The following is a 20,264-nucleotide window of genomic DNA, read 5'->3' as shown; positions in this document are numbered from 1 at the left end:
CCCTTACTGAGTCTCCCCTTCTGTTTACTTTCAGGGTTTCATAGTCTCTGCTCTCAAAGAAGAACCCCCACTTTGCAAGGACCATGAGGCCGCTGTGCGTGACGTGCTGGTGGCTGGGACTGCTGGCTGCCCTGGGAGCGGCTGTGGGCCAGAAGGAGGGCTTTGAGGGCACAGAGGAGGGCTCGCCCAGCGAGTTCATCTACCTGAACAGGTACAAGCGGGCCGGCGAGTCCTCGGACAAGTGCACCTACACCTTCATCGTTCCCCAGCAGCGGGTTACGGGCGCCATCTGCGTCAACTCCAAGGAGCCCGAGGTGCTCCTGGAGAACCGGGTGCACAAGCAGGAGCTGGAGCTGCTCAACAACGAGCTGCTCAAGCAGAAGCGGCAGATCGAGACGCTGCAGCAGCTCGTGGAGGTGGACGGCGGCATCGTGAGCGAGGTGAAGCTGCTGCGCAAGGAAAGCCGCAACATGAACTCGCGGGTCACGCAGCTCTACATGCAGCTCCTGCACGAGATCATCCGCAAGCGGGACAATGCGCTCGAGCTCTCCCAGCTGGAGAACAGGATCCTCAACCAGACGGCTGACATGCTGCAGCTGGCCAGCAAGTACAAGGACCTGGAGCACAAGTACCAGCACCTGGCCACGCTGGCCCACAACCAGTCAGAGATCATCGCGCAGCTGGAGGAGCACTGCCAGCGGGTGCCCGCCGCCCGGCCCGTGCCCCAGCCGCCCCCCGCCGCCCCGCCCCGTGTCTACCAGCCGCCCCCCTACAACCGCATCATCAACCAGATCTCCACCAACGAGATCCAGAGCGACCAGAACCTGAAGGTGCTGCCGCCCCCTCTGCCCACCATGCCCACCCTCACCAGCCTCCCATCCTCCACAGACAAGCCGTCGGGTAAGTCCTTCCGGGAACCTGCAACATCTGGGCCTCAGGGCCGGGCACCAGGCTTCCCTTGGCTGTGACCACAAGTAGGGGAAGAGCCGCGGCAAGTTGAAGCCGGGCCAAAGGCTTGCGCGATCAATCCCCCAGCGGTCCCTTGGGCCAAGCCGCAGGAGCCGGTGGGGTGAGAGAGGGATATTCCTCAGGTGGATGCTCCAAGGTAGAACCAGGAGACAGGGAAATCTCAGAAGACAACAAGTGTTTTCTGGCTTCTGATAGGAAAAAACCCAGGCCTGAGTCTTCTGGGCTCTGCGAGAGGTGCTCTGTGTTGGCAGGTAGGATGTCTCTCCTGCAAGCTCTCGTACTGTGCCTGGCACAGAACTGGCATTTAGTAAATGCTCACGGAAGAAACAACAGACCAGAGGAAAAGAAAGTGTTATCACAGCAGAAGTATGATGAACACACTGTAGGGAGGGGCTGCGGGGGAGGAAGGAGTACTTTCTAAAGCCCACACATTTCCTAGCGTCGGATGCATCTAGAATTTTCAGTGATGATTCCATACACTCTTAAATACATGTTTCATCTTAAATAAATATGGTAATTCTCAAAATATTATCATGCGGGAGGAATGGGGCTGCTGGTAGGTTTTGAAGCTTGACCCAGATACTGGCGCCGGGCGCTTTCACGTATATGATTACATCATTAACCCCTGCAGCTCCTTATGGAAGGTTAACTGAGAGGATGAGTGACTTGCTCACAGGCTTAGGATCCTCAGGCTGAGTCTGAATTCAGGCCTTTTCACTTTAAAGCTGGGGCTGACTCCTCTGTGCCCGAGGACTCTGGGAATCCTCACTCCGGGGGGAGCATGAGCCCAGCCCCCTGAAGCTCAGTCTCTCATTCAACCAGGACCTTGTGTGCCTTACAAATGGGCTGTCGTATGAGGACTACGTTCGTCTTTGCAAAAAAGTAACCATGTATCTGCTTCAAGTCAGAGATATTTTTACTGAAAATATCCTGTTTTACATTTATTTCACACTTCTGAAAATAAACACCAGTACTGGGAAGAGCAGTTTCTTGCTAATTCCAGAGAAGGCTGAACCTGAGTGCACGAGGGTGGCCCACGCAAAAGACAAGGGCGGCGCTGTTTGCAGGTCTGTGGGGGTAGCCAGGTGCAGGGCAGAGCATCTTTCCTCGCAGCCAAGCCCTCTACTGGGTGTGCAGGTTGAGGACTTGTGCTCTGGAGCAGACTGACCTGGGTTCAAATTCTGATTCCCCCACTGATTAGCTCTGGGACATTAGGCAAGTCACTTTGCCCCTCAGAGCCCCTCAGAGCCTCAGTTTCCCCACCTATTAATAGAGGATGGATTAAAATAGTGCCTACCTGAGGATTAAATGAAATACTGCACAACATGTGGTTAGCACAGTTCTGGGCCCATGGTAAGTTTCAATACATGGTAGCTATGAGTTTCCTTTGGTCTTGGTCTCTTCATCTTGAAACAGGAGATTGAAATGTAAAAAACAGACCATTTTTAGCTCTCGCTTTCTACAGCTGATGACTGGTTCATCTGTACACATGTCTATTTTAAACAGGGAGTTCCAAAAGAGAGGGCAGAGTGTGCTAATACATCCTGATAGAACACCCAGAGGGTAAAACGTGCCCATGGCACCAAATGAAGGCTCAGCTGAATGATATAATTCTGACATGAGGCAGGCTGACCTCAATAGTTAGGCAATAGATCTCCTCTTGCTTAAGCATCTCTGGTTTCTGACTCAACAATTCCAGGACATTCCTGAGCTTGAACTAAGCTGGTGGATACATAGTGTAGGAATAAAGACCTAAGTTTGCACCCAGGCTCTACCTCTTATTAGCTGTTCGCTCATAAGAAAGTTATTTAGCTCTTCTGAGCCTTAATTTTTCCTCTATAAAATGGGGAGAAGAGTCATACCATCACAGGGCTGCCGTGGAAACTCAATGCAATCAGGCATGTGATATACATCATGTGGGGCAGCCAACAATAGCTGAGCCCCTACTCTTTGCCAATCACAGTGCTGGACTTGGGGGCTTGTGAAAACGACAGTCCTAACCTCCAGGAACTTAGTCTGGGGGAGACGGCAGATTCATGAATGCACTGGGACCTATCCAGTGCCCACCAGTTCTAGACCCTAAAATCAGCACATCAGGTCTGACAAAGGATTTCTCTGAGAGAGAACACCTGTCAAAGCCAAAACTTCCAGAATGGTGTGAGAACTTATGGGACCAACATAACAAAGTACCTGAAATCAGGAATGCAGTGAAAATCATGGGCTGTGCAGTCACTATGGTAACACCACGGGGTGCTAAGTGCCCGCCTACAGGCACTACATCTATTAAGGTGGCATGACTGAGTCTGCCTGCAGTAGAAGGGACAAGTTGGACGGAGGTGGGGACGTAAGAGTGAAGGATCTGTTAAGAGTTTACCAGGTGGACTTGGGAGTTGGGCAATTGAGTTACTAGTGGGTCCCCAGTGGAGATGAGTCCATGCAAAGACCCAGGGGCGTGGCCCTAATCCTGGCACCTCAAGTCGTTTGGCTCTCCTGCTTCTTCACGTGCATAATTCAGCCTGGACTGTCTGCATTCCAAGGCTCCTGCGTGCAACCAACCCCTTTCTCTCCCACTTAAGGAAGCACACCTGCATGGAGGGAATGGCAGTGATTTTATTACAGAGGTAATCTGAATGCATAATAATTTACCTTTTTTTTTTTTTTTTTTAAGCAAAGCCTTCCCAAATGTTGGTACTGATTGTCAGTAACTGATTCCTTGTGACTCATCTGACCACTGCACTCCCCACATGAGGCATTCCCTGCCGAGACTGAGCACCTGGCTACAGAAGCTGAAGGGGCGGGCAGAGCCTGGAGAGAGGCTGGGAGGCCCTGCCCTTTCCTGGTGTTGGACCAGGACAGGAGGAAAAGGCAGATGGTCACTCTCAGCCAATCGGCAGAGAGCTCTTATCAGGCCTGTTCTGAGAACTTAGGGGGCAGGTTCTGGTCTTGGAAGACAAAACCTTCCTCTGTGCTCTGGCCCAACAGATTCTTTGCTCTGGGGACATCGCTCAGCCAGAGACACTTCTGCAATTAAACACCTCTGCACTCAAGCCTTGGCAGCTCCTAAATCTTTCATTCCGCAACCTCAGAGCCACCTACTCTTTTCCTCATTGTCCGGGCCGCTCAGCCTGCAACACGCCCTTCCCCAGGGGACTGAGGGATCCATGCCCCTTATCTGAAGCTGCGCTCACCAGCTTGTTCCCAGCCAGACAGTAACAGGCTGGCCCCAGGCCAGGCCCAGGCCTCTGAGAGCCTGAGTGACGGAGGCCCAGGCAGCTCCCGGCTTCCCTGGCGTCTCACTTGGGTTTTGTCCTGTCTCTCTCAGGTCTGGCCAGACCTAAGGGCATTTCCATTAGGGTGATGCTTGTGATAAGGCCTGGGCCAAATGGCCCCGCCTGTGGCCCTCTCCCCTGGGGGGTCCCGTGGCTGCCGCCCTCCCTCCTCCTGTCCATTCTTCCTCACGCTTACACGTCCCCAACCTCCTCCTCCACCTGGGTGCCCTGTGCATGCACGTCAATCAGGTCTGCTAAAGAGGAAGGCTGCAGGGGTCACTTTCTAAGAGGCCAAGGAGAGGACAGCACGGAGCCTCGGCTAGAGCCTGCTCTCAAGGTGGCTCTGGGAGGCCCAGGACACTACTCCTCAGCGCAGCCCAGGCACCGCCGTGCACATGCCAGCCCTCCTGCCACGGCGCCATCCTAGGGACTGACCAGAGAAGAAAAGGCAGTGTGACCACCAGCTGCCACAGTGAGGCCTTGTCTGAAATGAATCTTTAGAAACCAAAAGGAGTAGACATTTCTAGCTGTTTTCTCTCCTGAGAAAAACATAATCAGCTCAGTTTGTTTTCTCAGTGGATAAAGAGGGGACCATAAAATCATAAAATATTAGAGCTTGTTAGAGGCCTCTCGGATCCCCTGGCATAGCCTTCTTGTCCCAGAGTCTGTCAGTGACAGAGCCAACACTGGTCCCTGGACTTGTAACTTCCAGGATATTAAGGTTCAGAGAGGTTAAGTGACTTAGCTAAGATTACACAGCAAGTAAGTGGCTCAGCCAAGGCTCAAACCCAAGGGTGTCTTAGCCACTCTGGGATACTACACATTCCCATGGAAAGGCTAGGGGGCAACTGGTGTAAAAATCACTCTATAAATGCTTGACTTGACCCCAGGTGCCAGCTGCCTGGGACCTGACTCTCCATCACTATTTCATGTACCAGGTTCCAGGCAGCTCCTTGTAAAAGATCTGGTAGATTTGTTAGGTTTGTTATTAGAACTCTTAAGGTTCTGATAACAAAGACATCATTACTGTGAAAATAAGATAAAGAAAATAGAATTAAGTTAGCCTCATACTACGGAGTTTCTAAAACAACAGAGCTCTCCCACAGAAAACGTAACGTGCACCTGACTTCCAGTAAATGGACCCAACCGAAGCTCCCGATAAATCTGATATTTCATTTGTATCATATATGGACAAATTGTCTGGAATTACTTCTACTCAGCATTTTTTTTTTTCCGGTACGCGGGCCTCTCCCATTGCAGAGCACAGACTCCGGACGCGCAGGCTCAGTGGCCATGGCTCACAGGCCCAGCCGCTCTGCGGCATGTGGGATCTTCCCAGACCGGGGCATGGACCCGTGTCCCCTGCATCGGCAGGTGGACTCTCAACCACTGAGCCACCAGGGAATCCCAACTCAGCATTTTAATGTATAGCTAAGTCTGAAGTCCTGATTTCTTTAAATATGTTAACCCTAAATATATAAAAATCAGTAGCTATGATCTGCTCTTGGGGCCACATTAGGTGTCAACCACGCTGCTTCACAGATAACACACAGAAACCACCCATCCCTCACAACAGACGGTCCATGGCCAGGGAGGCACAGGCAACTTTAAGAAGATTGTTTTCCTAGATGGATTTCTTCCCTTATATTTTATTTCCCATTATGAGGTAGGGAATATGTACATTAGACTGTGGTCTAAAATAGAGAACGAGATAGATCACGCGTGGCTTCCATTCCTTCTGGAGGTCAAGCGATGGCCTGTCCAGGTGAGCCCTGCTGGTCCCACATGCGCCTGAGGCCCGGCGGAGGGTTGGAGAAGGGCATTGTGAGGACGGTGAGGGTGACTACAGCCACCAAGCACTCGGCCTTTACAGTCACAGGGCCTGTGGGGAAAACCCAATCTGGCTCTCTTGCCTCCAGAGCCTGTGCTGTTTTCACTGTGCTCTGCTGTCACGTTTCTAGAATGTTATTGTTGAACAAAATAAGACTTCCAAACTCATTACAAACTACATAATCAAGTGATATTTCAAAGAACATTCTTTGCTAGCTCCTTCCTAAACAAAAGCCCCTTGAGCTCGACTTGGGGCATCTTCCTCCTGGCTTTGCTTTCTCTTCTCTCCTCCTGGGTGCTCTGGAGTGCAGCAGCTCTCCCTCTATTACTCAGGGACTTTGCAGGGAGGACATTCGGCTAAATGCTCAGGCTATTTACAGCCCCGGGAGATAAACCACCAGCTTGTTATTGTTACGAGTGGTGAGCTGGCATCCCGCGGCCTGGAAATCCCAACAATTTGGCAAAATGAACGTAATCTAGAAAATCCTGGCGCTCGGGCCTCTGTGGCCAGCTCACTGGTCACACGAATGGACTGCTGTGGTGAATTGATGCTGTGAACTGTATCATAACCCTGAGATACTCCCCCAGAAAAAATGATAAAGCAAGCAGCATTAAGTGAGCATCCTACTGCAGTGTCTAAGACAAGGTTGCCAGGTCTGTCAGGCGCAGTGCGTCACGTACTATTGTAAAAGTAACACAGCCCACTTCTCAGTGACCTCAGTCAGCAGCAAGGAGGGAGGGAGGCCACAGAGACTGCCCCGGGAACACTGAGACAGCCCCTTCCACCTCTGCAGCACTTCAGCTGCCCCTGAGATGACTCTGGACGAAGGGCATATTGGATCCTGGCCCTGCATCTCGAGCGGAGCCAGTGGAGCTGTAGGGCCTGGAGTGCTTTTATGTCATTTCTTCAAATGAATAAATGATTTTCCCTTCATGGATTTTTTAAATAATTTAAGTTAAAATTACTATACATACAGAGAGAAATTTCACTAGGAAAGTTTTAAGCTTAAGTGACAAATATAACAGTTTTTTAAAAATTTCCAAATGCTGAGATATCTTAGGTGGTGTGTTAGAGTGCCATCGAAAAGAACAGAAAATCCAACCATCTGGGCCTACCCCGGGAATAACGTGCAGGCTTTCTGCTACAGACTGTCCGGGCTTCCCCGGGTAACAGGTTTCCTTTCTCAAGGTTTGGTCTGGATGCTAATTATCCTTTGTTGTGGGAATCCCTGTTTCCAGATGGACTTATTATTATTGATTCTCAAACTGGAAAGAACAGAATGAAGATGACAAAGGGAACGCAGCTCACGGTGGTGGGAAGACGGGAGACGGAGGAAGGCACGGGAGGCGCCAGGTGACTCTTGGCACTAGACTGGGAGGGTCAACCCATGGTCACTGCCCCGAGAAGGCTTCTGCCCCGGAGAAGCCCACAGCCTGGTGGGGAGACAGACCCCCACAATCCCAATACATGTGACAGCCACAGCACAGTACAGTGGAAAGAACCAGGGCGTGGGAGGCAGAGCCAGTTCTAACCCCACGTCCTCTGCTTCCCAGCCGTGTGATCACTCTGCCCAGGGGCTTGTGAGGCTGAAATAAAATTGTGTAAAGCACCTGGCATGTGAAAGGCTCTGGATCCGAGGCAGTCATCACTCTTACTATATTCCAGTAAAGATAGATATGTAAGGCCCTATGGGAACCCTGAGAAGGATTGAGTAGCTCTTCTGGGGTTGAGGCAGGTTTCCTGGGAGGAGGGGACGAGGAGGGCTGAGGGCAGGCAGATGTGCTCTCACAACCACTGCCACTATCATCAAGAAATCATGAAGATCAGGCCTGGTGCTGGGCAAACGTCCTGTGTTCAGAAAGAGAAAAAGGATGACATACTAGAAATTGCATACCAGTTGGCATGTGGTCAAACCCCAGTGAAATTATAGAAAAGATTATGAAGAGGGATGTGTGAGCATTTGGAAAAGTTAGAGGTGATCAATGAAAGCCAACACAGGTTCTCTCAGAACGAGCCCATAAGCTGATTCCCTTTCTTGAGAAGGGTGAACGGGCTGGCCAACCATAGGAATGACCGCCCCGTCCGCGATCTGCGGGGCGCAGTCGTGGGTCTGGTGAGCTCCTCCATCACGTGCCCGCAGACCAGCTCCACTCAGTCCCATCACTACGACCGGGGAGCCCAGGGCTTCACCCCACCAGTCCAGGGAGCCCTAGGGAACTGCTCACCTCTGCACCCAGGGAGCCCCCCCAGAGCCCCTCCCAGTCTGACCTCTTTTCTTTTTAAAATCGCTTTAAAGTCTCTGTCTCTCCCCCTGCCCAAGGGTACTGGTGGAAACCCAGGAGTGGGCACAGTGCTTTTGAAAGTGTTCTCTGGGAACCAATACTGTAACATCTGTTTATCCTGAGGTCAAACAGGCAGAAACAGGACCCCTGCAAGCTCTTCGTGGGCCCAAGGGGCTCTTACTTGGGGATGCCTCAGGATGTACCAAGTGCGTTGAAATACACCCACCTCGCACATCTACCATAACTTTTACTGTCAAATTTTTGAAAGGATCTTTAGTAAGTTTGTGTTTGAAATTACTTGGCTAAGTGCAGCACAATTTATGGCCGGCTCTGGCTTCTCGGCAAACATCAGGCGTGTTCAGGAATTCTTGTGAAGTGAGAAAAGTGTAACCTACAAATTGTTTTCAAAAGTAATAACATTTTTTATGAAGACTAAATTGAACAATTAATGAATTCGACAAAATGTTACACTTTGTAGAAATTTAATTATATACTTACAAATTTTGACTTTGCAGTTTTCTTTTCATATTTTTTAGCTAACAAATTTTTTTAGGCCTCAAATACTTTTCATAAACTCCTGAAAAGCTTGTCAGCCCCAGGCAGTATGCTCGTTGTCCGAGGACTTAGAGGGCCTGAACAGCAGGCATGAGCGTCTGGACTCTCCCCAGAAGGACCAGAAACGATACTTAGAATGTCACTGCTGGGGCGCTGCAGGAACTTGACTGAGATGGCTTTGGGAATGGACCGTCTGTTCCTGTGTTAGGTTATTGTTTTGTGCTCTGGTTCACTGAAAAGTGGTGAGTGACATAGAATATACATGTTCACAACCAAAATATGATTTCCCCAGCTGTCTGGATGCATGAGACTCGAGCAGCACACGTGATTGCTCCTTGCCCCCCACACTGGGTTTTGGCTGTCCTGCCTCACCCGGGACGCCTGGCAGGTCCTCGTGCTGGCCGGGGTGGGACTCACACCTAAGCAGTGGACATGTGCCCTGGTGCTCAGATTATTCATTTGGGTCAGAAAATCCAATTTCAACACAACTAGTCATTTCTCCTGTTAGAAAACTGGTTCAGGGAGTGGCCAAAAGACTTGTTAGAGGCAGACCATCCATGAGAACAGGAAGCAGCACACGGTTCTCACATAAGAGCAGTGCTTCCTGGTGACATCACAGAAGCCTCTCTGCAGTGCCCACATACGGACTAAACACCCCAGAACCTCTCCCGCAGGCCACAGGGTCCTCTGTGTGGCCTCAGGTGGTCAAGTCTGGAGACGTGGGCTTAGGGGGTAGAGAGGCCTGTCAGGCTGCTGGCCGGCTGCGTGGTCTAGCCCAGCTGACGGCCGGGAAGGACTCTGCCCCTCTCCCCATGGCTCAGGCGCAGCAGGGAGAAGAGGCATCGCTCTGGCCCACACAGGCCCGATGTCTACCCACTTCTCAGCTCCTGGCCGCGGCCAACAGGCCTGGTCAGATATTCATGGGGCCGCACTTCCCTAGTGGAGGGGTGACTGCACTGAAAATTGATGCAGTTGGTGAGCCCATTTCTCCACTGGGGCTTGGGTGGGCATCAGGCCGAAAGTGGTCTGCCTCAGACCCACAGGGAGGACACTGGAACTAGGAAGTTACCTGTAGGTCTGGGCTGGCTGCGGGCTCCAACTTGGCTTTACCAGCAGGCCCTACACTGAGGGTATTGAGCCCCAGAGCAGCCAGCAGTAAGTGGCTTCTGGCTTCCCGGGAGGTGAGGGACCCTGTGTGCCAGATTCCTCTGTCAGGAACCCCAGTGAGGAGGAAGGGAGCAGGGAGGGGACTTAGGCCCCCAAACCCGATCGCCTCCGACGCTCACCAGACATTGGGGTCTGGGGGCCCAAGATCTGTAAACTCTGTGTTCCCACTGCCGATGTCCCTTCTCCCCAAGGCCTCCTGACTGCAGGGCCTGTGTGCCTTCCACAGCCTGTGCTGCTCCTCTAGGGAACCACACAGACTCGGCTCGGCCATGGCAGCTGCGCTTTCCTTCACGTGGAACGTTCTGGCTGCAGCTCCGCTGACAGTGTAAATATATTCTTCGCAGAGATGAGGTCGGGACGCTCCCTGCACTCACAGCCTTGGTGCCGCTGAGTTAGTGCTGGCCCGGTGCTCCGGGCAGGGCTACCCTTTCAGAAGGAGCGCCAAGCGAAACACTGCCGGGTACTCCGCACTGCTCCACAGAAGATGCAGCCTCACTGACAAAAAAAAAAGGTTTCCATTCTTCATTCCCATTAGTCTTTGTGGCCCTCTCTGCTGAAGTTCTGACTTCCACAATATGCCTTTATGGAAAACATCCATCAGTAAATAATCTTATACTTAGTCTTGGAAATCCGAAAGCAAATACAGTCGCTTGTTTGGGGCTAGGGGATGGCGGGGAGTGGACAGCTTCAAAACTACCAGCTTTCATCTATCAAAGGAAAGAAAAAAAGAACCCTCTCTGGCACCTGCCCTGGTCAGCCTCGTGAGGGGTGCTGTGTTCAGGAGACCCTCAGAACAGGTAGGGCTCTTTCCGTCTGTTTACAGAAGAGATGGAGGCTTAGTAAGGGCCTGCCCAAAGTCACACTGTGAGGAGATGCGGCCACCAAGCTTTGAGCTAAGGGCTCCTGATTCCAAGTTCGGGGTCCTGCCCCCAGCACACAAACGCTTCTTGCACAGATTCTTGAGTCAATGTCTGACACCTCGGCCGACCCCGCAACAATGACGTTGTGTATACGTAACAGGTACAGATTTCTCATCAGAGGAGGATGTTTTGACTCAGCCGTTTTAATGGAGCCGCGTGATAATCTTACTGCTGCCGTTTTCTGCTGCTTTATCATTTTACTGCTGCCAACTTGTGAAAAACACCAAGTATTTTTCTGACTGATTTTCATCCATCATTTAATTTTCTGACCTTTGCCACTAGTGCCTTTAATAAGAAAAGGGAACATGTTTGAATGCTGGAGATCTTCTAGAGCTCTGCAAGGGTATCTGAGAGATAACTGTCTGGAAACATCCTTGATGGAAAGTCCTCAGTGTCATGTGAAGTGAAGGATGTAGATGTATGGAGATTATTTTTTAGTAACAGCAGAAAATACTACACATGTCTACACTATTTTGCACTTACTCCATGATTCTAGAAAGCATGTCACACCTAAAAAGCCTTCAAGGAAAGAACTGCTAGATTTGCCTTTTAAAAAAAGGAAAGGAAAGATTCTCCATCATAAGAAACACTAAAATAGTTGTAAACTAGTCGAAATCGTTGTAAAATGGGCAAAGGACACCAAAAGGTAAGCATAGAAGAAAAACAAATCAAAGATTTAAAAAGGCATAACACCTTGACAGAGAAGAAGTATACATTCTTATTTTTCTTAACCTGGCTGACCGGCAACGATTAAGACTAGTTGTAGGGACACGGAGAGAAGTCAGCCTGGACCCCTATCCTGGAGTCCACTCCGGTTGAGGAAAAGGATGAGGGCTTTCGAGCGTGGGCTCTGGACGACCACTGGGTTCAGATACCGTACCTGCCCCTACCGGGAGGGAGTGTCACCCAACGTCCCCACGCTCCAGGTTCCTCATCTGTAGAGTGGGGAGACTACTAGCTACCTGGCAGGTGTGTCAGGAAGATCTCGGGTATAAATGCATGGATGGGGCACGTAGTAAACGCCCAACACGTGTTGGCTAGTAGAAATATTTTATTGTTACTACCGTTCCAGTCAAGCCTCTCTCAGAGGCAGGGTTTCATAATCTGGGGTTTGGAAGTCCATTTACCTTCTGATTATAAGCAAAATTGTATGTCTGTGCATCTTTCTAGTTAGAGGGTCTGGAGCTTCTTCCCCCAAACTCTTAAAGGGATTGGTTGGCTCCAAAATATTTAAAAATACTTGCCTTTTAAAAACAGCCCTTTGTAGAAATGTCAAAGGTAAAGCTGGAACCACTCAGGGAACCCACACAGGTAGCGTAGGATGGGAGCCGTGAAGCTGACCGGCTACCCTCCTGGCGTCCTCGAAGCTTCTCCCCATGCGGCGCCGCCTTCAAAGCCAGCCTTTCAGCCTGAGAATCCATGGAGCCCCACGGCAGCTCTGCAGGAAGAGGCCTGGCTGCTCGTTTTCAGTTGGGTGTTATTCTGCAGGCTTCTGCCGGACCTTCTGTCACCAGCTTCCGCATCGAATGGCCTCTCCTGTGCTTCTGACTTGGTATCGAGCTGGGAGGCCTCCCACGCCCGCTCTGTGCTCTGCTCCAGCTGCCGGAGACAGACTCCCATTCTCTGCTTTGGTCCCCGGGGCCACGGGCTGAACACAACCAAAATCTTTCTCTCCTTCATGAATGTTCGTTCTGGAGTCTGGCCTCCGCTTCCCAGGACGGAAGAGGCACAAGGCAAAGAAGGAAGCAGCTGCTTGCGCCACGTCTGCTACCAGGCGGGCGCTTGGGGCCCTGGCCATCCCTTGGGGGAAGGAGGGCTGGCCAGCAGGTAATGGCTGGAGGATGAAGGGGGAGCCCCAGTTAGCTGTCAGCGGTGGGCACCCATGCCCACCTTCCCTCTCAGTGCTGTTGAGTGCTGGGGACAGAGGGGTGAGCGAGACGCCCCCGCCCTGCCGTCAGGTTCCAGGTGGGGATGCTCACGCCCATCTGTTAGGCCTCAGGAGAAGCCAGCTTGAGGTGTCCAACAAAGACCAAACCCAAACTTGTCCTGTTTAACCATCAGGTGTGGACTAATCCAGCCCGATCACAGCTAGGGGGGAATGTGAGAAGTCTGACCTACACAGGAAAAGCTAAATGCACCCGTCCCTGATGCCTGCCCTTTCCGCCCTCCCCCACGCACAGGAAGGACAGGATTCCACAGGAACTCAGGCTGAGAGAAAGCTGGTGAAGTCAGCTCCCCCCTCGCTGGACATGGGAGCAGCCCCCGCCTGCCCTAGGCTTCCACTGCCCGGCACAGGACTTGCTGGGGCTGGAACTCAATAAACAGTTGTTGAATAAACATACACATTAATAGAATAAGATGGAATTTTCTTAGGACGTTTGGTCTTAACCATTCTCAGTTTAGGATTGTTTTGAAGAGAAGCTGAAGCTATGTGTGGTGATTTTATTTATTGTAAAATACACAGTTCAATGGCTAGGTCTTGGAAAACTTTGAAAGTTTTCTCAGATCAATAAGGAAGAAGCCAGCTTATTTGGCCCTTGGTGACTCAGGTTTGTACCCTCTTGCTGATGTGACCAATGTCCAAACACAGGAAACCACCAGGGGAAGTGGGGGAGGGGTGTTGAGAGACCTACGGTAGTGACACCATCCCTTCTGACTGGGCTGCCCAAACTCGGGGAAGCCACAGATCACAGAACCCCTCTCGTCTCAGTTTCAAAAGAGAGCCATGGATTGGAAGGTGCCCTAGACACCATCCTTTGAGCGCATGGACCTCAAAACATGGGCTCTGAGCACCTGGCCCTCGGTGAGCCTCCTTTGGAAAATACAGATGGAGCTGAACAGAAATTTGGTCCCCGCTAAAGGTCTTTGGAGGCCAGCATCTGAATCCCAGAAATATCCCGAAACCTCTGGCTACAGATTCTGGGCATTGTTTGGGCCCCTGTGACCCCCATGGAAGTTCACTTACTAAAAACTGCAACGACTGTCACCAAGCACCGTCGCGGGCGTGGAGTCAGCCGTGCTGGGAGGGGCAGCGAGCCCGGCTCACTGACCGGGCAGAGCCCGCTCGGTGCTGACGGACACTGCTGTCTCTCAGCAGGCTTACATCTCTTTTTGCCAATATAACCAACTTAAAAGAAAAAATCACTCCAGGAACTGCACACAAATGATCCAAGCAATCCTTACAGCCCCAATGAGGTAAACATGATCTCCCTTCTACAAACTGGGGAAACCGAGAGCTTGGAGAGGTAAGGAAGCTCGGCCAAATCACACCACAGGGGAGTCAGGGGTGAAAGTGCGCCCAGACCCCTAGCCCTGGGCTACCCAAATCAGGCCCCTCACCCTGCAGGTCTGTGGCTTCGAGCTAGAGTCCTGCCCGAGGCCGTGCCGCGCGGGTCGCAGCCAGGGGTGAGGGGAGGGGAGGACGTGGCTCGGCGGCCAGGCAGCAGGGAGGTCTGTGACGGCCGCACACCTGTGTCCCCAGGCCCGTGGAGAGACTGCCTGCAGGCCCTGGAGGATGGTCATGACACCAGCTCCATCTACCTGGTGAAGCCAGAGAACACCAACCGCCTCATGCAGGTGTGGTGCGACCAGAGGCATGACCCCGGGGGCTGGACCGTCATCCAGAGGCGCCTGGACGGCTCGGTCAACTTCTTCCGAAACTGGGAGACGTACAAGGTGAGGACTGCCCACCTGAGTGCCAGGGCCCTCGGAAGGAGGTGCCTGCTGCCTGTCAGGGCCTGTGTGGCCCAAGGGAGGAGGACACTGACAGGGCCATTTCTGCAAACTCACCAGGGTGGGGGGGACCAGCCGCTCCTTCGCTGCCCCACTAGCAACTGTGGCAGGACAGAGACAGGGGTTCAGACCACAAAAGCCCCACGAATGGGGTGGGAATTTCGAAATGCTGGGGTGCAGTAGCCCCTCACCCCAGCCAGGTGTGGGGAGCACCTTGGTCCCAGCTGGGGCTCTCAAGGGGAAGACCTGTCCTCACAGCCCAGAAGGGGCAAGTCCTAAGGCTCCCAAGCCCCGGGAAAATCTCCCACATAGCCCGTTTTGGGGAACTGTGGGAATACTTGGGTCCTAATTCCAGGGCTCATCCTCTGGGCTCCCAATTCCTGGGAAGTTGAATGCTCTTCCTTGTAGAAGGAAAGGCTGCAAGGGCTCCACCCACCCAACACCCATCTCGCTCCTCTGAACAAAGAAGTGGTACCGAGGACGCGAGGGCAGCTGAGTTCACTGACACCTGCCACACGCCAGGCGCAGTGCTGGGTGCTTCCGTTCATTACCTCCTTTGCTCTCACATCAACCCCAGGAGGAAGAGACTGGTCTGGACCCAGTTTACAGATGAAAAGGTGGCACAGTCAGGAAGGGGGAGAGCAGTAAATACAGCCTAGGCCTCTGACACCTGCAGAGCCGACAAACTCCCTGGACCACGACACCCACACGTGGCTTTGCCATGCCCCGGTCCTGTCCTGCTTGCCCTCCAACCCACCTCGCCCTCAGGCACTCTGGGACACTGGGCCTCCCCAGGCCTCAGTCCACCCACTCTAGGGAGGATAATGATAGTACCTAGTTCACAGAGTTGGCATGAGGGTTAATAAAATGACCTACGGAAAGTTTTGCCAACAGTGCCAATATACCGTAAGTACTAACTAAATACTAGCTATTATTATCATTAATGAATCCACCTATTTTTCAAGACTTCAAGTGGCCACCACTCGGCTGATGACACCCAAAAATACTTGGAAAAACTATAACAAATCCCCTGGATTCTAGACCTAGGAGGGTGTTCAGGTGGATGTAGCATGCCTTTGTCACAGCTCACACCTGTGCATTAGTTTACATGGGACCCTCACACACAGCCCCTTCCCAGAGAAGGGAACAGAAGCTCAGAGAAGGTAAGGGAATTGTCCAAGGAACTCATGTTGCATGCCTACTGTGTGCTAGGCTCTTAATTTACCATATTACGTGTGTCCTTAGAGCAACCCTGCAGGGAAGGTAACATAGCGTCTCCCACGTTCACACGATGACTAGCATGAAACAGGCACTCTCTAAATAGTCTTGAGTGTTGCATGACTGAGGCTCAGACAGGCAAAGTGACTCATCAAGTGACAGCCAGGTTGGGGGAGTGGGGAATTAAATGCAGGCCTGCCTTCTGCTCTGCCTGTTTCCAGGCCTCTCTGTCTGGCGCTGAGCAGCTGACAGCCGGGCCCTGCTGGCTGAGTGCACTACATATTCCTCACTAATGCTTGCCCACGTTTTCCCCAGCAAGGGTTTGGGAACATCGACGGCGAGTACTGGCTGGGCCTGGAGAACATTTACTGGCTGACGAACCAAGGCAACTACAAATTGCTGGTGACCATGGAAGACTGGTCTGGCCGCAAGGTCTTTGCAGAATATGCCAGCTTCCGCCTGGAGCCTGAGAGCGAGTATTATAAGCTGCGGTTGGGGCGCTACCATGGCAACGCCGGTGACTCCTTTACCTGGCACAATGGCAAGCAGTTCACCACCCTGGACAGAGACCATGATGTCTACACAGGTAGGACCGGGGGAGTCACACCCAGGTGCAGGGCAGGGGAAAGAGGTCAGTCAAAGCCGAGACTGACTCCCAGGCCTGAGAACAGGAAGATCCCAGGGCCCAGCTGCCCAACCCTGCCCCCATCCCCTGAAGGCCCACTCCTTTGCCCTCTGCCCACAGATCCCCTTCGCAAGGCTGGGTCACCGTGGCATTTACAAAAAGGGGAAGGTAAAGAGGTGCACAAATTACATATCTGAGGGCCACTCTAGGCCAAGCTGGACATTGTACTGGGCTGTGCACTGCATCACCCCCTGCCTGAGGCACTGGGTGTCACGGCGACATGTCCCCATGTTACACCCTGGCTAACAATGCTGCCCCACCTCCTACATGCCTGTGCCCTCTCTGGGCCCGTTTCCACATCTGGAAATAAGGACATACCTACGTAGCGGGGTGGTGAGAAGGTGAGAATGTACCTGAAGTGCTCTGTCTGGGACTTGGCGGAGTCAGGCTCTGAGTGGGTGCAGTCTCTAGTGTGTACTGACAATGCAGTGCTATGGGAAGCTATGAGAGGAAACCAGGTATGAGAGATGAAACGACCTGTCCAAGATTACATGCCTCAAGTCCAGGTCTTTATTAAACAAAAAAACAAGGGAAAAAACAAAAAACTGTAAGGAACACACACAGTCCAACCCTGAGTCCAGACATCAACCCCCCACATTCATCTCAAGGCTCCACACCTCAATTCCTTGAGATGAGGGCCCCTGGGCCCTCGCTGGCTGGTCCCTGGGGAGCCAAGCCCGCCTCCAGGCCAAGGCTGTTTTCATGGGCAAAGCCAGCCTCCTCCTGCCCCAGCTCCCCGATAGGTCCCACTCTAAAGGCCACAGCCTCCCCTTTGAGGACTGTCCCACCAGGAACCACCTGCACTTCCTTGGCAAGCCCGGCTGCCTACATCCTGAGGACGGATCCCCACTCCAGGTCACCGACACCTCTACCTAGGGTCAGCAGTGCAGAACTGACCCTGCTGCAGGGGCCCCGAGGAGGCAGTGTGTCGTCTGAGGCCGGGGCTGCCGAGGCTTCCGGAAGAGCAGGGCAGGAAGATGACCCTCATCAGAACTGTCAGACTCTGGGGACAGAGAGGCTGGTTACAGCATTTCTTGAGGGCCGTTATGGGGAGCAGGGAGCAGACTGTTCTGCGACCCCAACTGTCAGGCCTGTCCAGCAGCAGGGTCAGTGGACGTGAGGCAGTGAGCTCCCTGGCCCTGGAGGCATGAGAGGCAAGCTCAGGCGGAGCGTCCACTGGCTGATGGGAGGCTGGCTGTGGCGCGCCGAGGGTTCTGCCCTCCAAATCTGATGCTGCCACTTGGACCTCGTGGCCTCGGGTCATGGCCCAGAGGGGCCAGAGAAAAACTCTGGGAAAACGTGGGCTGCTGGGGCTCTGGGGGGTGCCTGGGGCTGAGTCTCCTCTCGGCTTTCTGCCTCAGCCGGCCTGTTCCCTCCTCACCTCGCCCCAAGGCCTCTCCCGGAGCAGAGCTGCCCGCCCCATCGGGCCCCCAAACCCACAAACTTGACCAGGCAGCCCTTCCCCTGAGTGGGGTCTATCCCTGGGCCTGACAATGTCTTACCCCTCCCTCCTGGTAAGGGCGATGCCCCTGCACGCCCGCTTGTACCTTGCCCACACTTTTACTGTTGTTCCGACTGTTGTTCCGAACTGCTTGTCCTTGGCAGCAAAATCCAGCATGATATGATAGTGCCAGAAACTTTATGAAAAGATCTTGCTTTTGTGGAAAAAAAAAATTGTTTTTGGCTGGAATACAGGCTTGGGAGGAAAAGAGGAACATTTCATCTTAAACACTTCCTTTGTCATTCTATAAAGACTCTTGATCTAATAGCTTCAGCTCTTAAAAAACATTCCTAAGAAAAACTGGCCCTCTACCCGCCCACCTCAGGTCATTTCTGTTTTCCTCCCTGGTGCCTGCTCTGCAGCGAGCCCTGGGCTAATCCGTGGCCTCCTTCGGGTCCCACACAGGTCCCGTACTGTGCAGGGGCAGCACGCTCAACCTTATTTTACCATGAGAGTTCAGTGGCTCAACAAGGTTAGGTTGCCTGCCCAAGATCACAGAGCTCGTTAGTCAGCAGGCAGGTCTGAGGCCCCGTCCCCTCTCAGGCACCCTTGGTCCAAATGCCTCCGCAGGGGGTCCCTCGGAAGCCCCCCGAGCAGACGGTGGACACGGGTAGAACCTCCTCCCTGAGACCTTCTCGCTCTTTCTCTCCTGTAGGCAACTGTGCCCACTACCAGAAGGGCGGCTGGTGGTATAATGCCTGTGCCCACTCCAACCTCAACGGGGTCTGGTACCGCGGGGGCCACTACCGGAGCCGCTATCAGGATGGAGTCTACTGGGCTGAGTTCCGAGGAGGCTCCTACTCTCTCAAGAAGGTGGTGATGATGATCCGGCCGAACCCCAACACCTTCCACTAGGCTGGCCCCCCTCCTGACCCCTCGTGGCTGCCAGGAGCCTCCCCGGCTGTGCTGGCCCAGCCCAGAGAGTGCCTCCTTCCAGTTCACCTCAGGACTGGGAGGACTGCGATGCTGGACTATGATTTCCCAAGTCACTGTGGCAGACAATACAACTGAATCCAAGCGGTATTCTCTGTTGCTACTACTCTTCTCCACATCGGACAGCCCCTCGTGTTTCCAGACAGGACAGGACGGCAGACAAGTCTTTCCTTAAATAAATTAAGCCCCAGCAATAAAAACACAACTGCAAAACACCTTCATAATATACACGTGTGTGAGCCGACCTTGTGCACTTATGTGTATACCATGTATATATGCATTTAGATATATACACGTGGCATATATCTAGATACATATATAGGTTTGCCTTATATACCTAAATACATGTATATTCAATTCTCAGATGCTGAGGCTGTAAACAACAGCTCTGCTCTTAGGAGAAGAGCAGTTCATTCATGTTGTATTACTTGAGTCTAAGGGCAGATCACAGACTGTGTAGCTCTCATTCAAAGAACAATCCTTGGCGTTCACAGGCCTGGATTCTTCCAGGACTGTCTACAGTACTATTCTCTCACATAGGGGTTCTCAACTTCCTTGCTTAAGATCCCCCTTGGCACATAACCCAATTTCAAAACCCCCATCCCTCTTTATTTCTGTACTTCTCCTCATTCTCAGGACTTTTCACCGCCCACCCATCCACCCACCTATCCATGTATTCAATGCCATTCAATTAAGTGCCTTCCATGCTCCAGTCCCCGGCCACTTGTGTTCCAGGCACCTTTTCTGCTCTTCTCTACTCCTTGCCTACTTACTCCTCACCTTTTCTGTACCCCTGTGCTTTCTTTCCAGGCAACATTCCTTAGCCTCTGAGTAGGAAAGCATGGACTCCACGTGGTCAGGAAAGGGAAAGTCAGGCCCAAAAGCTAACTTTCGGCCACAAGGACAATGGTATTTGTAGTCTCATATTTTCCAGTCACAGTTTAGCCTCCCTGTCATCTTAACCTTCACAGAAATAATAACCTACCTTGCCAGCAGATATTCGATTGAAGAGAAGTCATCATCCAATCGTTTGGGGCCCCAAATGGCTACATACCAAAGGTCCCATGCTCTCAGGCCAACTAGTGTCCACATCTCATCTCCAAACTACACTTCCCCGGAGATCAAGCACCACAAAAATGAGAACTAGCCACTCGTCGTGAGTTACTGAATAACCAGGGGCCACGGAGCCCTGGGTCAGCACA

At 52.4% G+C, this 20,264-nt stretch overlaps 2 protein-coding genes across 7 annotated transcripts in view; one reads left to right on the top strand and one right to left on the bottom strand.

Moving 5' to 3' along the window:
- RALGPS1 (Ral GEF with PH domain and SH3 binding motif 1) overlaps positions 1-20,264 on the bottom strand; it is a 281,611-nt gene that overhangs the window by 104,981 nt on the left and 156,366 nt on the right. The gene's annotated exons all lie outside the window — the stretch shown is intronic.
- Positions 80-19,509, top strand: ANGPTL2 (angiopoietin like 2). The gene is made up of 4 exons (XM_065879181.1): positions 80-900; positions 14,475-14,668; positions 16,259-16,529; positions 18,785-19,509. The coding sequence occupies exons 1-4, from the start codon at positions 84-86 to the stop codon at positions 18,982-18,984; spliced, it is 1,482 nt and encodes a 493-aa protein (XP_065735253.1). The 5' UTR covers positions 80-83; the 3' UTR covers positions 18,985-19,509.

Source organism: Phocoena phocoena, chromosome 6 (assembly GCF_963924675.1).
Source record: "Phocoena phocoena chromosome 6, mPhoPho1.1, whole genome shotgun sequence".
Taxonomy (NCBI): Eukaryota; Metazoa; Chordata; class Mammalia; order Artiodactyla; family Phocoenidae; genus Phocoena; species Phocoena phocoena.
This window is presented reverse-complemented; position numbering and strand designations above follow the sequence as displayed.

Coding starts and splice junctions, on each gene's coding strand:
- ANGPTL2 (XM_065879181.1), top strand. CDS start 84: ATGAGGCCGCTGTGCGTGACGTGCTGGTGGCTGGGACTGCTGGCTGCC. Junction 901..14,474: donor CTCCACAGACAAGCCGTCGG/GTAAGTCCTTCC, acceptor CTGTGTCCCCAG/GCCCGTGGAGAGACTGCCTG. Junction 16,530..18,784: donor AGACCATGATGTCTACACAG/GTAGGACCGGGG, acceptor TCTCTCCTGTAG/GCAACTGTGCCCACTACCAG.